At 43.8% G+C, this 16,369-nt stretch overlaps 1 protein-coding gene across 2 annotated transcripts in view; it reads right to left on the bottom strand.

Moving 5' to 3' along the window:
- PCDH15 (protocadherin related 15) overlaps window positions 1-16,369 on the bottom strand; it is a 640,425-nt gene that overhangs the window by 9,442 nt on the left and 614,614 nt on the right. For both annotated transcript variants that reach the window (XM_063406141.1, XM_063406139.1), the window contains 3 exons: window positions 14,152-14,370; window positions 11,309-11,419; window positions 627-648 (listed from right to left, as the gene is read on the bottom strand). In XM_063406141.1, the coding sequence (XP_063262211.1) occupies window positions 627-648; window positions 11,309-11,419; window positions 14,152-14,370 (352 nt within the window). The remainder of the gene's footprint in view (window positions 1-626; window positions 649-11,308; window positions 11,420-14,151; window positions 14,371-16,369) is intronic.

Here is a 16,369-nt window from a genome sequence, read left to right as displayed (position 1 = left end):
CACTGGCCTGGGTTGGGAGGGGCCTTAAAACTCAGCTCATCCCACCCCTGACATGGGCAGGGAGACCTTCCACTGTCCCAGGCTGCTCCAAGCCCCAGTGTCCAACCAGACACTGTCAGGGATCCAGGGGCAGCCACAGCTGCTCTGGGCACCCTGTGCCAGGGCCTGCCCACCCTGCCAGGGAACAATTCCTGCCCAATATCCCACCTAAATTTCCCTTGTGTCAGTCTGAACCCATTCCCTGTGTCCTGTCACTCCAGTGCCTGTTGCAGGGTCCCTCTCCAGCTTCCATGTGTCCCTTCAGGCCCTGGAAGGAGCTGTGAGGTCTCCACACACCCTTCTTCTCTCCAGGCTGAGCAGCCCCAGCTCTTCCAGCCTGGCTCCACAGGGGAGATGCTCCAGATCCCTCAGAAACTCCATGGCCTCCCCTGGACCTGCTCCAACTATTCCATATCCTTCTTATTTTGGGAGAACCAGAACTGTGCACAGAATTCCAGGTGGGGTCTCACAAGAGCAGAGTAGAAGGGGGGCCTCCCCCACTCCCCTGCTGCCCACACTCCTGGGCTGCATGGGAAAAGCACATTGGTATAATCAATATTTTAAAGGTAGTTTGGTGCCAGCCTTACCTCTTGCTGTGCATATCCTCGCCTAGAAGTCAGGAAAAGAAAAGAAATAAATTAGTGTAATGCTGTGAGCCTGAACCAAGATGCCCATTGCCATTCTCGCTGGAGAGGGGTGAAGGGAAATGTAATTAAAAATATAGTTAGCAAGGAAAGAAATACGTATCTCTAATAATAAATATGTTTTTCTTTGGGTTTGCTCTGGACACAGGGATTGTTGCATGGGAAAGGTTGGAGAAGCTTTGGGATCTTTTCTTGCTTTAGATTGTGAATGGATGAGGAGAAACCCCCAAGAGCCAGAGCAACCAGAGAGACTCAGCACAGGGAGAGGGGGACTGGGAGAGGCCCTGCCCGTCCCCTCCCTGCTGTGCCACCAGCCACAGAGGGACCCTGCTCCCTCACACGTCTGCTCAAGCTGTGAAACAACTTCTCCTACTCCTGGACTTTCTGTATCCATCAGGAATTGCCTTGGAGCCTGTATTACTAATTTCTTGTACCAACATTACATTATCATTCCAAATACACCCTTTCTAACATTTGATCCATGGGGGGAAGGTAGATTTTTTTTTTTCTTCTATCTGTGGTTATTTTGCCACAGGCTTTGTGCTTCTGATCTTATGAAGAATTTATTGTTGGTTTAATTCATTTTCTCTGAGCCATTCCTGGACATGACCAATGCATTTATGTCTGTCAAGTTCTCTGTTTTCACATTTTGTGCCCAAGAATTGAAATAGTTTGGGCAAAACTAGAGAACAAAAATTTAGGCCTTGGATTTTTTTTAAGGATAACTCTGGATTATTTTTATTATGGTTTTTAAGAAGGAAAGGGTAAATGCTCAAAATTATGTTAGGCTTAACCTAGGACACAGCCAGCAGTCATGGGGAAGTCTTTAATTACACTAAATAAATAATAAAGACCAGAGAAATCCTTTTAATTCTTTAATATCCCCATCTCTAAATCTTCCTATTAATATTCAGGATGTGGAGTTGATTATCAGCACTGAATTTATGCTGTCGCCTATATAATATAAACCTCATGGCCAGCTGAAAGGAAGATTTATCATCCAGAGATGATCTGTGACTTTTCGAAGCCCAGTTGAGGAATTCTGGATTTAGTTTCCATATCACCAACAACAATCTTCAGATAAAGGAGGTCTGAGGAGAAGGAAGCCCATTACTCTTAATTGCACTATACTGCAGATTAAAGGCATAATATGAGTAATTCTAATTAAATTTGGAATTCAGCTTTCATAAAAATAGCACCATGATGAGTTTTGCTGATACTTCAAATAGTTTTGTGTGGCCATGATTAGAAGGAACAAAAAGTCCCCAAAAGACATAAAATATCCATTCACTCACTGCAGCACAAGGATCTATTCTGGCACAAAGACAAAGGTCAGGACAACATCATTTGTTTCTAGGAAGGAAATAAAGCTCTCTACAGAGAGAGGGATTGCTTCTGGGAAGTGTTCTCAGCCAGACTTCACTGCAGTCTGCGAATCTGCCGTGTGGAATGGGAAGCGAGGGCACGGAGCCTGTGAGGATGTGGGGTAACAGAACAGCCACAACTCAGAGCTGGTACTGAAGGGGAGAGACACAGCCAGAATGAACTCACATGGACAAGATGTGCCGACCTTTTACTGCCAGAAGAGATTAGAGGAACTGGGATTTGCCTAAAGTAGCATTTCCCCAATTCCTGGCACCCCAGCAGGCACTTGCTCTTCCATAGCTTAAATCTGTTTTCATATCAAAAGCAAAACCATCACAAATCCCAAATACTACAGATACTCCTCAGAGTGAGCAACTACTCATCAGTTTGCCCTGGCTCCTAAAATGAAGATTTTGCTGCAGTTCAGAGCTGGAACTGAGAACAAATTGGGAAGGAGGAAGAGTAATTATAACACTGGGGTTCAATTCCAGCTTTGCATGGAAGAGCCCTCCACTGATGCCACCTCTGCTCCTGCTCAGGACTTGGCCCCGTCAAGCTGATGATGAAAGGATCAGAGATACACCCAGGGTCACAGAGGACCCCAGCTGGCTGAATCAGACAACCTGGGAGGGGTAAATTATACATAAATATAAATCATAACAGATGTTCAACCTGCTACCAACTCCTGTACTGGATCTAATCCTTTGTAGTGCTGCAGAACTGCAGTATCATGGAATCATGGAATGGTTTGGGTGGGAAAGGACCTTTATGCTCCTCCTCTTCCACCTCCACTCACCTTCCACTGTCCCAGGCTGCTCCAAGCCCCAAAGTCCAGCCTGGCCTTGGGCACTGCCAGGGATGCAGGGGCAGCCACAGCTGCTCTGGGCACCCTGTGCCAGGGCCTGCCCACCCTGCTAGGGAACAATTCCTGCCCAATGTCCCATCTAAATCACTCCTCTTTTGGTTTAAAACTATTTCCCTTGCATCATCCAGACATCTCAATGGGACAGAATTTCCCTGGTACAGCTTCTTTCCCAGTCTAATAGAGTATTTTTTTAAACAACAGCTATTTAAAGAAAGTCAGCAGGAGAGCAAAGGTTGCATTATACCCAGACAAAATGAATCCAGTTTTGTAAAGTTTTCAACTTCATAAGGATTTCCAGAATGAGAAAGCAAATGTTCCTCATCAGAGAAGAGCTGACTGCCATGACCCCCTCCCAGACTGTTCTGAAATGATGAAATTAAATATTTAAAGTGGAACTTCTGTGTGATGTTAACTCTTTCTACTTAAGGAACATCCCAGTTAATTGTAGCCAAACTGAATCATTGGAGTTTATGCTGTGAATGACTAAACACCTCCCTTTTGCTGTGTGACCTCACGCACCACAAAATCAGGTCTATTTATGTCATATTTCACTGGGGATGTAAAGATCTGCATGACAGCAGCTGTTTACAAGCTCTAACATGGGACTTGGGTACTTAAATCTAAATTTCTGTCTTTGGGGTCAATCCACTCTGAACATGAGCAGCCCAATAATTTTTCATGCCCGTCTCTGCCCTCTTCCCACTGACCCCTCTCCAGGAGCATGGCCAGGACACAGAGGGGAACATTTAAGTCATATTACCACTCTGGCCCTTCAATCCTAAAAATTCTCTACTTAATAGCTGCTGATCTTTGGGAATATGATTAAAACATTGCAGTGGTGTCACCTTTGGAGAACTGAGCATCGAAAATGTGCACATGTCATAAATGACACAGATTCTGTCACAGCAAAATAGGATGATAGAATAATCCGTCCCCTCACACATTAGCTACTCCTACACCTACCTTGATCCTACAACCTATCCCAACAAGGGCTTTAAGTAAAGGAAAATTCTAATGGATCAGCAGAACTTATGGGATGGAGTTCATGGAGTTTGGCACTGGGACAAAGAAAGAGAAACTACCTTGATCAGCTTTTGACTGAAGCATCCACACATGTCCTAACTGCAGACTTCAAACAAAACAAAACAAAACAAAACAAAACCCAAAAAACAGGAGAAAAGAGAAAAAGCCAAGCACCATGGAAATGTTGAGTCTGATAAACAGTCTGATAAATAATTAATTACCTTTCTGCACAGAATTACAATGTTGACACTGAACTGGAGTTTTAGTTTTGCTTCATTAGGTAATATCGGCCTTTCCCATTATGGTTTTTCAAAGTTGTCATATTAAACTTTTTAGATTTTGGCAAAGGACTGAAAGGAAACTTGCAAGTTGAACCAAACATTTAAATGCCCTAATGGCTTTTACTTAACATTTTTTTCAAAGGACAAGAAAATTTACTTTATATATACATTTATATTTGACATATTTATGTAAATGTAGAGATCTGATTTAGACAACTGTGAGCAAAAAAGCTGGTAAGTAAATCCACATTATGTGGATTTTTACAAGTACTTGGAGACCCTTCACCTGGTGACACTAATCAGAGTGACTTTATTACCATTTAATTGAGATGTTTCAGCTTGTGACAGACCAGCATGGAAATTAAAGACAGACAGCAACAACATGCACATGCAAAGTCATAAAAAACAAACAACAAATGCTTTGTACATGAAAGAAATTTACAAAATATAAACTTTTCACATGCAGTTAAAATATTAAAAAAAAGAAAAAAAAGCAATGAAAGGCAAAAGATGGAGAACAGGAGTGGGGACACAGCTGCATTTGCTGAGGAACCAAGAGCAAGCCCTTATTTTGACTGAAGACAGGAACTGAGCTGCCAGAAAATGTCAGCAGAGCAGAGCCCACGGAGCAGGGAGAGGCAGTATGGAATTAAGGAATGCCTGGGTTGGAAGGGACCTTAAAACTCATCCCACAGGCAGGGCGACCATCCCAGATTGCTCAAGGCCCATCCAATAACCTGGCTCACCAAAGATGAACCTGCTACTCCCAGGCCTTCCTTGCTTTGATGCCCAATATTTGGCAGAAGATTCCTTCCAGATGGGGTGTTTCATGGGCAAAGCAAGAGATTCCAGTCACAGCTGCAGGAAAGTCTGACTGATGTTACCTACAGTGAAGGCTGCTTAAAGAAGTATTGAGCCTGCTGCCGTCTATGCCACATCCTTGGGTAAAAATGGACAGTTTCCCCCAAGAATTTCCAGGACACAGACTAAGAACCAGCAAGGTGTAGTTCTGAGAAAACAACTTGGAGAATTATAATTTACATCACAGACTTCTGAGCGAATGGGAAGGACAACATCTCTCCGTTTAGGATTGGGAGTGGGTAAGTCAAGTACAGCAGAGAAAAGGGGGAAAGCCGGGATTTCTGGAGAGTCTGAGGCAGATCCTGTGTGCTGCGTTTGAGTCCTCCCACTCAAAAAAAGCAGGGAACATCCACCCGTGAGCATTACAGAGCTGTCGACTGGGAGGGGAAGCGTTTTTCCAGCTCCTCCACAACACAGCTCAAGTTCCCATTCTGCTGGTTGTGCTCGGCTGAGGCTTCTGGGGTCGGGAGCTCCGGGGCTGGGGCCGGTTTGAGCCTGGGGACGTGCTTGGGCAGCAGGTGGTTCTTGTCTATTTGGCTGTACATGTTGGCCACTGACTTCTCGATGGCGGCCAAGTTCTGAATGTTTTTAAGAATTCCTTTGAGCTCCCTGCGGGGAGGGAGCTCTGGCACTGCGGGCGGCGTGGGGACAGCTGGCTGTTTGGCAGGGGATTTGGAATGCTTGGCAGGGGACAGGAGCTGTGTGCTAAGAGGAGATGGAGAGGAAGAAGAAGAGGAAGAAGAAGAGGAAGAAGATGGAAGAGAAACTGCAGGCGGAGGTGGAGGACGGGGTGGCAACAGAGGAGGGGTTGGAGGTGGTGGTGGCAGTGGAGGTGGCAGCTGTGGAGGTGGGGGTGGGGGAATTTTAGGTGGATCTGGGATGCTTTCTACGTTTTCTTTGGTCTGAGGAGCTAGAAAACTTTGGCAAAGTGGTTTCTTTGTCCTAGAAGATGGAGGAGTTGGTTTGCGAGTTGGCGGAGGAGAATGTTCTTGAGGGTCATCGTGGTGAGTGACGATTACAGCAGGGACCACGGCAGCCTCTGCTTCAGCACAAGGTGTTGGAGAGGACAGAGGGGAGGAGCGAAGGCGGGGAGAAGCCACCACACTTTTGGGAGACTGCTCTGGCGCATTCTCTCCCTCCTGGACACTGGCGCTGTGCGTGGGCGACCGCGCGGATTTCACCTCGGGAGACCTCACTTGCTTCATTTCCTGCAGTGCCTCAAACTGCCTCGCCTTCTCCTTCACCGTCAGCTTGGGGCCACTGATCTTCTGGAATAGTGGACTGCTGACATCCTCACTACTGTCGGGGTTCTCAGCTCCTTCCTCCTTGGCTGCGAGTCTCTGCTGCTGCCACTGGATGGGGTCCATGATAACCGGCCTGCCCAGGGACCCTGACATGTGTCTCCGGGTCAGGTGGGTGGGCACTGTCCATGCCCGGTGGCTGCCCCCAAAAGAGGCCTCTCTCCAGGCCAGTCTTGAAGGAGAAAGAGTATCTAAGGTATCGTTCCTTTTCCGATGGAACCCGGCGGCAGCGGGGCTCTGCGGGAGGCCTTCCACGTACAACGGGTTTCGGGTGGTTAGCGGGTTCTCATCGGATAAAAAAGTGATGTTACTCGAGGATTTGGGGAGGTTGTTGTTCAGGGATCCATTGATACTGGATTGCTTGTGAGCCTCTATAGCACGGGAAGCAAAGCTGCTTATAACTCTCTGTCGGTCTCCTTCTTCTAAGACTGACTTTTTTCCCCTGCTTTGTTGGAAATGGTAGAGAAGAAAAAGACTTGAAAGAAAAGAAGATAATCACGTGTGAGGAAACATGCATGGACATAGGTACTCATGAGAGAGAGAAAAAAAGAACTTATGACATGAATCAGAGCCATTAAATCACTTCTAGCAAACTACAACCCAACAGCAGGAGCACATCTACTACTGGCAAGACATTTACTTTTGCATCTTCTTTAAGGGGGAAGGAAGAAAAATTAAAACAAGCTGCTGCTTGTTTTAATTTGAAGCTGTGTCGCTATTTGGTGAGTTCAAAGATAAATCCACTTCTTGTGAAAAAAACATCTTGTATTTCAAAATTGTCAGTTAATATTGTGGCCTATCCACCTAGAATCACAAAACATCACAGAAGTATCAATATGTGAATGAATTTCATCTCTTGTGTCTAGCAATTTCATCTCTTCATCATGTTGAACCCAATGAAAAGCCCCTATGGTTTACTAACATTGAATTTCTACACCAAAAGGGGGAGGTCTCATCACTTTCTGGATTGCATCTGTCACCTCCCAGTCCCTTATTAGCTTTGTCCCTCAAATATTTTTAATATGACAACCTTCTGAGCAGATTTGAAAATAAACAGTATTTTAAAATGAATAGCCCCAAACTGCCTGCTAGAAAAGTGCCCTTCAAGGCCTATTTTGAACAATGCTCACCACAGGCTGAAATGAGATTTATTTTTCTCTCAAACTGAGAAATTTAAGATATGAGCCTGTGTCAGGCAGAGCTAAAGTACAGCATGAGTAACAATCTTATCTATCTGCACAAATTAAAATATAATTTGACTGGTTTTAGTGACTTAGAGATGTCCCGTATTTTCACACAAGTCCTGAGTTAAAAATTTTAAGCCTCGTCTCTACCAAAATTTGAAATTTGGTAAAGGAATAGGAGAAAAAAATGGAGTTCTTCATGATTCTGTGAATGTTGGAAGACGAAGTTTTAGACCTCTTGGCCACATCGTTCTGTGGGTTTTGGTGGTGTTGTTTCATATCTCAGAAAACATAACTAAATCCAAATTAATGAGAAATTAATCTCTGGTGGCTAAATATTCCCTAGCAAAATTGGAAGGGAAATTTGAATACCTAGAAGGAGTTAAATATCTTTTTTTTACACTAAGTAATTCAAGATGTAAAACTCCTTTGTATTTAATAGGGTTGTATTTAATAACAAAACACTTTTGTTTCTTAACTTTTGTTTTCTGTTTGATCAGGAGACCACCCAGGCAGGGAAGCCCCAGCTTCCCAATGTTCCAGAGAGCCAGGAGGACTGGAATTCCCACACAGAACCCAGGGATCATTCTTCCATTTGAAAAAAACACCCAGCAAAGCTCCACAAAGTGAATAAACTCTCCCCAAGCTGCAGTTTGCCAAAGCTGAGTGTGCCTAAGGCTTCCTCTGGGCAGAATGAATAAAAATAATTAACTTCACACTAATTAGAGAATCCCAGAAGAATTTGGATTGGAAAGGACCTTAAAGATGACTTTGTTCCAGCCTGTGCCATGGGCAGGGACACCTTCCACTGTCCCAGGCTGCTCCAAGCCCCAAAGTCCAGCCTGGCCTTGGGCACTGCCAGGGATCCAGGGGCAGCCACAGCTGCTCTGGGCACCCTGTGCCAGGGCCTGCCCACCCTGCCAGGGAACAATTCCTGCCCAATATCCCATCCAGCCCTGCCCTCTGGCAGTGGAAGCCATTCCCCCTTGTCACTTCATCCCTTGGAAAGAGTCTCTCTACATCTTTCTCGTAACTCATTTAGGCACTGGAAGGCCACAATTGGGTCACTCCAAAGCTTCTCCTCTCCAGGTGAACACCCCCAGCTCTCCCAGCCTTTGCTCCCAGCAGAGCTGCTCCATCCCTCTGCTCATCCTGGTTCCTCCCCCGGCCTCTCTGCAGCAGCTCCAGGTCCCTCCTGTGCTGGGTCTCTGAGCTATAAAGTGACTCTGAACTCTGGAGCAGCCAGCTTTGAGGGCAGCCAAGCTCTGCATCTACTGAGCACAGCTGAGAGAAGCAGTGACTGAACTTGAAGGAGCCCCTCCAGCAGAAGGCTCATGCCACCTTTCTGCCACTGGAGCAGGTTATTTCAAAAGCTCCTCAGCCTCTTCCTCGCTCTACACGAGGCCTCTGAGAGCTGAGGTGACCCTGCCACGTTTTCCTGTTTGTGTGGAGCTGTTTTGATCACTGAGGACCAGCGAGTTCAGTTTCTCTGAACACAAAGACTCTACAGGCCATGCATGGGATTGGAAAGAACAGCCAAGGAAGGCTTAAACCCAGCCATAAATCCATGAGCTCCCAGCAAGCCTCTGTTCATGCACTCAGTGTTGGGTTGGCTTTTTTTTGACCCTTTGGCTTTAGAAATAATGCCCTTCAAGTTCAGCAATCACCCTTCCTCTCTCTGCTTCCAAGAAGAGGGATAAAGAAGCACAGAAGTATTGGAACTTCCCAGTAAATGTCTTTCCTGCTCAATGGACAAATAAAATATGAACTTCACCTTGCAAGGTTGGATGGGAATTGCTGGAAGGAAAATTAACTAATTTCTATTTATACAAATATTAAGACAATGAAATACATTACTTACTGATGCCTAAGGATCCAAAGACAGGGAAAAATGAAAATGGTGAGACAAGGGAGATTTAAAACTAAAGCGCTTTGTTCCGTTTCATTTGCTATAAACACCAAAGAAAGCAAACAAGACACTGCAAATGAAAGATGACAGACTTAGGACAACTAAAACAGGGAATAATGTATTAAAACTCATGAAAAATGGCAATAAAAGATTTTTCCCGAACATTTCCTGCAGTAAGATATTTAATGGGGAAGAAAAAGTTAATTTGTAATTATATTTATCAAAGCCTGTTATTTTATTGTAAATCCTATGGATTTTGATTTATCTTTGAAGGATTTTTGTATTTAATCAGTTCCTCAGCATGACGGATAAGCCTTAGTTGTATGCAAAGACATCTGAGAGAAAACAGTCCAACTACAGCGCCTTTTTTGGTGCAATGGAGACTATTTTTTGTCCAAATTAACATAAAGCTAAGCCTCAAAGTCAATACTGCAGATCTGGGAACTGGCACCTCTTTGGGGCAGTACTAAACCCAAAAAAACCTTTGCAGATAAAACACAGCACAACCCAGGCTTTTTCTGGGTTTAGCATCACGTAATTAATTTCAGCAGAAATTTGGTTTCGTGTAAAAAAATAAAAAGTGAATTTTATCCAGCTGGCACCTCCCTGCATAAGGGTACAGATGTGACTCACAAAGAGAAGTGCTACCATTCAAAAAAACTTTATTCCTTTTTCTTCCCTTCCTGCCCGAGCACAACTTGACAAGGGCAAAAGGCAAAAATTCAGCCCATAGCAGAAGCTATTCCTGCTCCCAGAATTTTTTAGCCCCCTATTTACTCAGAAAACCTCAAGCCCTGGAATTGTTCCACATGCAGAGACTGCACCCAGTTGTCCAAGAGTTAAAGCTCTGTCATGGCCCTGTAACATTTTATAAACTCCATCACAGCAGCTGGAAAATTCCAACTCTCTAGGCAAAACAGATCATGACTGAAAACGGAGCAATCCTCGTTTCCACCATCCACTCACTCCCTACCTGCTCCAAATATTATTCAAGCTGAGCTCTTCAGCACTCCTTGGTTTTCAAGTATAAATAGAGATGAGGAAGTGTGGCAAAGCTTATCAACAACCCCCTCAGCATCAGACAAATAATAATTGGCTGGAATATTTTCTTACTGAGGGTTAAATTGTTCTTGGAGTCCACCAACTTCAGGTTTACAGAGGCATGAAAAGAGAGGCAGCCTTGCAAGATTATTATTTTATGAGCATGTAAGAGGTAAAAGATGCATTTATTGAGTTACCAGGGGTTTCTCTGCTTTGATAGTTCCTTTAATTTCAATATTTAAACAGGTTTAAATTTAGAACAAAAAAACCCAACAAACCGAACACTTCTTACTCTAAGAAATGTGGACTTTGGGGCAGCAATTTTCAGGGAATTATCATGTCAGATGTGTGCAATGGATAAAAATTAATTTTATTGGATGGGTTTAGTCAACAAGCTTGGAAAACATAGATGTGCCAAAGAATCCAATCCTGGCAGCAGTGACCTGCTGTAGGATCTTGCTTTAGGAAAACTATCCGGTGAGACCCTTTTGCCCACTTAAAGACTGTTAAAGGTTCCCCCAGGCATAGCAAGAAGATTAAATTGCTTTTTTCCCTCCTTCCAAAGCCAGCCTATTTCTTTTCTGGATGTTGGAGAACCTCAGGCAGCTGAGGAATGAAGAAAACTTTTTGCACAGAGACTGCGTGAAGTGATTTCATAGAATCCCAGAATCCCGGAATAGTTTGGATTTGGAGGGACCTTAAAACCCATCTCAGCCATGAGCAGGGACACCTCCCACTAGCCCAGGCTGCCCTCAGGGGCAGCGATTTTCTGGATGGATCTCAAGGAATACTCACATGGTGCTGTCTCCAAGCTCCTCATAGAGGTTGTTGGCCACGGCTCCGGTGGGTTTTCCTGCTGGCAGAGCCATCTGGATCCTCGCCGTCTTGGCACACTCAGCCTGTCGCCTTTGGAGAGCCACGGGGGGAAAGAAGAACACTCATCAGGAAGACTCCAAAACACGCCCCCAGAGAAAGCCAAATGTGAGGTTTTCTATGCTCATGCCCTGCAGTTAATAAGCATTCCTGGATTTTGTCTTCATCAAAGGAGTGACATGATCATTTTCTCCTGGATTCTACAACTCCTGCTTGTTCTGTTTTGGTGGAATCCCAGAGCTCTCAGATCCCAGAATGTTTTGGGTGGGAAAGCACCTTAAAGCTCATCTCATCCCATCCCATCCATGGGCAGGGACACCTTCCACTGTCCCAGGCTGCTCCAAGCCCCAGTGTCCAACCTGGCCTTGGGCACTGCCAGGGATGCAGGGGCAGCCACAGCTGCTCTGGGCACCCTGTGCCAGGGCCTGCCAGGGAACAATTCCTGCCCAATATCCCATCTAAACCTGCTTCTTTCATTTTGATGCCTCTCCCCCCTGTCCACTCACAACTCATTTTTCTTAAAGGTGTTGGCTGGGAAATTTCTGTTCAATGAATGGTTTTCCCACTCCCCCTGTTTTTCTTTTCAATATGGAATAAAATCACAATAAATTTCTGTTCTCTGTCTAGAAAACAAAGCTCCTTGTGTGGGGAGCACCACCAGGGTGATGTGGCTGATATACCCTAACAACACCCAGTAGCCATTAAAATAAATCACTTTTTAACTCATCGCACCAGGAGTTCAGGAGCAAGTTGAGTACAGGAATTTTAAAAAACTCTTATATTTAATAAATTTTGAGACCAAAATCTGTCAGTATTCCTGTGGAAGCTGGGGAAAAAAAAGAAGCTGGAAATAAATACTTACTCTTTGAATCTGTTTGGTTGCAAAAAAAGAGATAAAAAGGAAGGTTAAATAAATTCTGCTTGCAACAACTGCCCATTACAGCGACTCTAACAGGAGTAATAAACTACAGGCTACTTAATTATTCCACACATCAAATTCCAGAATTAATGACTTGTTTTAAGGATCAGAACTTCCAGAGCTGAACAGCATTTGGCGGCTACATTTGATCCCCTGGAAACAATTCTGTAGTCAGCAGAAATATGAATTACAGCAGGGAATGAAAACAAGACACGAAAACATGAATATTTCTCCTGTTTTTTCTTAAGCAGGCACATTTTTAGACTTGTTTCTTTATACTGAATTATTTTTATATAACATTATAAATAATATAATGGTTATTTTATTTATAATTTCTCATTTTAGTGTATTTCAAACATGTATATACAATACTTTTAATAATGAAGGAGCATTATTTTTGGTTATTATTTAGAAGATGCCATTCTTTTGTGATTAGTAAACAATAAATAATTTATAAGAAACTTACAGGTTTGTGCTGGATACTGGATGTCAAAGGAGTCATTTTTAGATTTATTACTACAGAAATACTATAGTAAAAATACCAAGATTCCTTTGGAAAATAAGTGAAAAAGGCTGGAATGCAAAAAACCCCCACAAGGCTCAGGATTTTAGATTAACACTAAAATTCCTTTCATTTTCTTTGTCACTCTCCATAATAATACAATTTTTTTCACAGTGGGCTGCTATAGATCTCACTCCAAGTCAGATTTCTAGATGGGAAAAATGGTATTTTTAGATTAAATGATTTTAAGCTGATTCCAGAGAGCTCATAAAAGAGCTTTATTATAGGCTGAAACTGCTACAAGCTTTAAAAGAGATTGATGATGTTTGGATAATCTAAGAGATGCCAAGGAAAAATGAGGCTGTTTCATTTCTTTCAGGAATCTGTAATTCAGATAACAGTTTGGGAATGATCTGCCATCTCAATGGTTCAGGTGTTAGTCAAGCTCTTGCAAACTTCTTTAAAAGGCTTCTTCTCTTCACCCGAAGTGGAGAAAAGGGGATGTGAGTATAATCATTAATTAAAGAATAAATCAACGAATAAATGGATTTATAAATCTGTGAACCGGAATATAATGTATATGTAAATTTATGAATATAATATTTAATTAGAGAATAAATCTATGCATAAATATATATATCTTTATCTAAATAAATAAATGAATAGATATGGAGCCTTTAAGTCGAAATGCAGTGATTTTAAATATGAGTGGATGGGAAAATTTTAGTTGAGAGGAACTTGTTGCAGATGTTGATTTGAATTAATTTATCAAACAATTACAGGAATCTCTTCAGTGTATAAAAGGCAAGAGGAAATAACAAAAAATGTTTCTGATGTTGCCCTAAAATGGCAGAAAACCAATTCTCCAGGAAACATTTGCAATTAAGAAGCTCAGGAAAAAAATATTTCAGGATTTAAGCAAAAACACTGGAATCCTCTAATTTGATTTTTGATTAATTTCTTGAAAAAACACCTTTCTCCTCGATTGTTTGTGGGTTTGTTTTCTTTTTTTTCTGAGTGGAATTCAGCTCCAAATCCTCACTTCTGTGTCTGACACCTGGTTTTTGAGCTGGTGTTTTGGCACAAAAATCCTGCACTATGTTAGGAAGCACATCCCGTGTTTATCACACCACGCACCGAGCAACCCTTTTGGTAGAGAAGAGGATTAAACCCAAAAATCAATTTGTACAATAGAAATATAGATAATACATACAGAACATTATAGAAATAGGCGGTAATAAGTAAAAATTATCCTCGCGATGACGAATAATGGTCAAAGCGGCTCTGCTATGGAATGCATCACCTCTACAGGCCCTGGGGGAGGAGGAGAAGGAGGGTACTCACTGCCGGTAGCTGACCATGACGATGAGGATGGCCGGCATGCAGCAGAGGATGATGATGACAGCCAGGGCCAGCAGTGCCCCCTCCGTGTAGCCCACGGCCTGCGCCTGCTTCTTCACGTTGGCCACCACGTCCGGCGTGCGGATCTCCAGGATCCGCCCGCCCTGGCCCAGGTACGGCTGGAACTCCTTGTTGATGTCCAGCAGTTTGCCGTCCAGGAACCTTCAGTGGCACAAAAACACAAAACACCCCCCTGTTAGAGCCAAGTCTGTGAGGAGGGTGTTAATTATGGCAGGTTAATAGCCCAGTAAAGCGCATACGTCGTCCTTGTGGGCTTTGGAATAGTGGCAATTCCTTGTAATCCCCGTGCCAGGGACAATTCCAATGTACTTAACACCAGGACACAGTTTAAACGCTGAAAAGGAGGGCTGAGCTGAGCTCATCCTGATTTCCAGGGACACAAAGGCCTTGCTTTGTGCTTTTCCTTCTCTGCTTTGATCTCAAGGATCAACCAACCCTCCCTAGACACATCCCTAAGGACCACTCTGCCCAACAGGTCACCTTGCTCTTGCCCAATGGTGGAGTACCCATCCCTGGAAGTGTTCAAAAAACCTGTGGATGTGGCACTTGGGGACATGAGGCAGTGGTGGCTTTGGCAGTGATGGGGAATGTTGGATTTGATGACCTCAGATGTCCTTTCCACCCTTAACGATTCCATGGTTGCTGTTACCCTAAAATCAGGCAATTTTCAGAGGATTTGCTCAGCTCCTTAGGGAAATTCTTTGGCTGGCTGGACAAAAAATACATTGTCCAAGGCTTTAAATTGTGAAGGAAAATCAAAATCCTTGGATCACTCCAGAAGTGTGGATGGAGTGTCTCACAAGCTGCCCAGCTCAGAAGACCAAAGTAGGAGATATGTTAGGATGGAGGATCCTAAAAGGTGGGAGCTACAGCAGAATTCCAGATCCTTACATGTACAGCAGTTCTCCTGGAGAAAGACGAGGGAAAAAAAACTCCAGAAAACTTCAAATAAAAAACACCAAAAAATTTCTGTAAGTATTTTTGTGTATAAACTCTGAATGTCTAAAGAAAGCCTGAAATAGCTTTGATTTCCTTACTCTGATCACGAGACAGAAATTCCACTCCTCAAAGACCATTTCTTCAAGGGAGGTAATTTCTCACGACTGACTTCCTCTCAAATTAATTTCCTGATAAATCCTGGTAGCACTTCTTGCCCGTTTTTTATTTTGGAATTTTGGGGAGAATCCACTCTGCTCTGGGTGTGTAATGGATGAACTGGATCACGTCACAAGCAGAACAGCTCATCCTGAATGATGAATTTGGGCTGGTTTCATGATACTGAGGGCAAAGAGGCTGCTCACCCCCACCCTCACAACGGTGTCTGGAAGAATAATTCCCATTCCTGATATCTTCCACAAACCATTTCCTTGGTACATGAGAAAAAATCCCTTTTGCAACCTAAATGATGGCATAAAGTGGATATAAGCATTCTCTTGCTGCTCACTAGATGTCACTGGTGCATGTCCCATGTCCTTTGAGCTGGCAGAAGCCCTCTCAGCAGGACGGCATTAAATCCCTGGATGACTTTAACTATCTCTCCGTTGAAATTCCGCTGGCATTTTCCCGACAGAGCCTTTTTCACAGGTTCGTAACTCAGCCGTGAGCCTTTACTCTGTGATGGAACCTGACACGTTGTGCAGGAGCTTCACACAGTTTCTTTTTAACAGGGGGGACATTTTCCACTTAATTTATGCAGGAGGAATTTGTTGGATTCAACTGGTTTTTATGCTCCAATAAATCAAAGCCTCTTCCCTTTAAAAGATGGGAAAGGAGGCTGAACGTTTCAGTCTGGGAAATTACCTGAGTGGCCTCAGAGTCTTTTAGGAAGAGGGAGGACATAGTGAAGTAGAGGTACTATTCAGACCCATTTCTGGGGTGTAATCGAACAGATTTGGAGCAAAAATCAGATGAGGAGCAGCTGAGGGAGCTGGGAAAGGGCTGAGCCTGGAGAAAAGGAGGCTCAGGGGGGACCTTGTGGCTCTGCACAACTCCTGACAGGAGGGGACAGCCAGGGGGGGTCGGGCTGTGCTCCCAGGGAACAGGGACAGGACAAGGGCAAACGGCCTCAGGCTGGGCCAGGGGAGGCTCAGCTTGGGCAGCAGCAGGAATTTGTGCATGGAAAGGGAGCTCAGGCCTTGGC

This window comes from Prinia subflava, chromosome 9 (assembly GCF_021018805.1).
Source record: "Prinia subflava isolate CZ2003 ecotype Zambia chromosome 9, Cam_Psub_1.2, whole genome shotgun sequence".
NCBI classification, from domain to species: Eukaryota; Metazoa; Chordata; class Aves; order Passeriformes; family Cisticolidae; genus Prinia; species Prinia subflava.
This window is presented reverse-complemented; position numbering and strand designations above follow the sequence as displayed.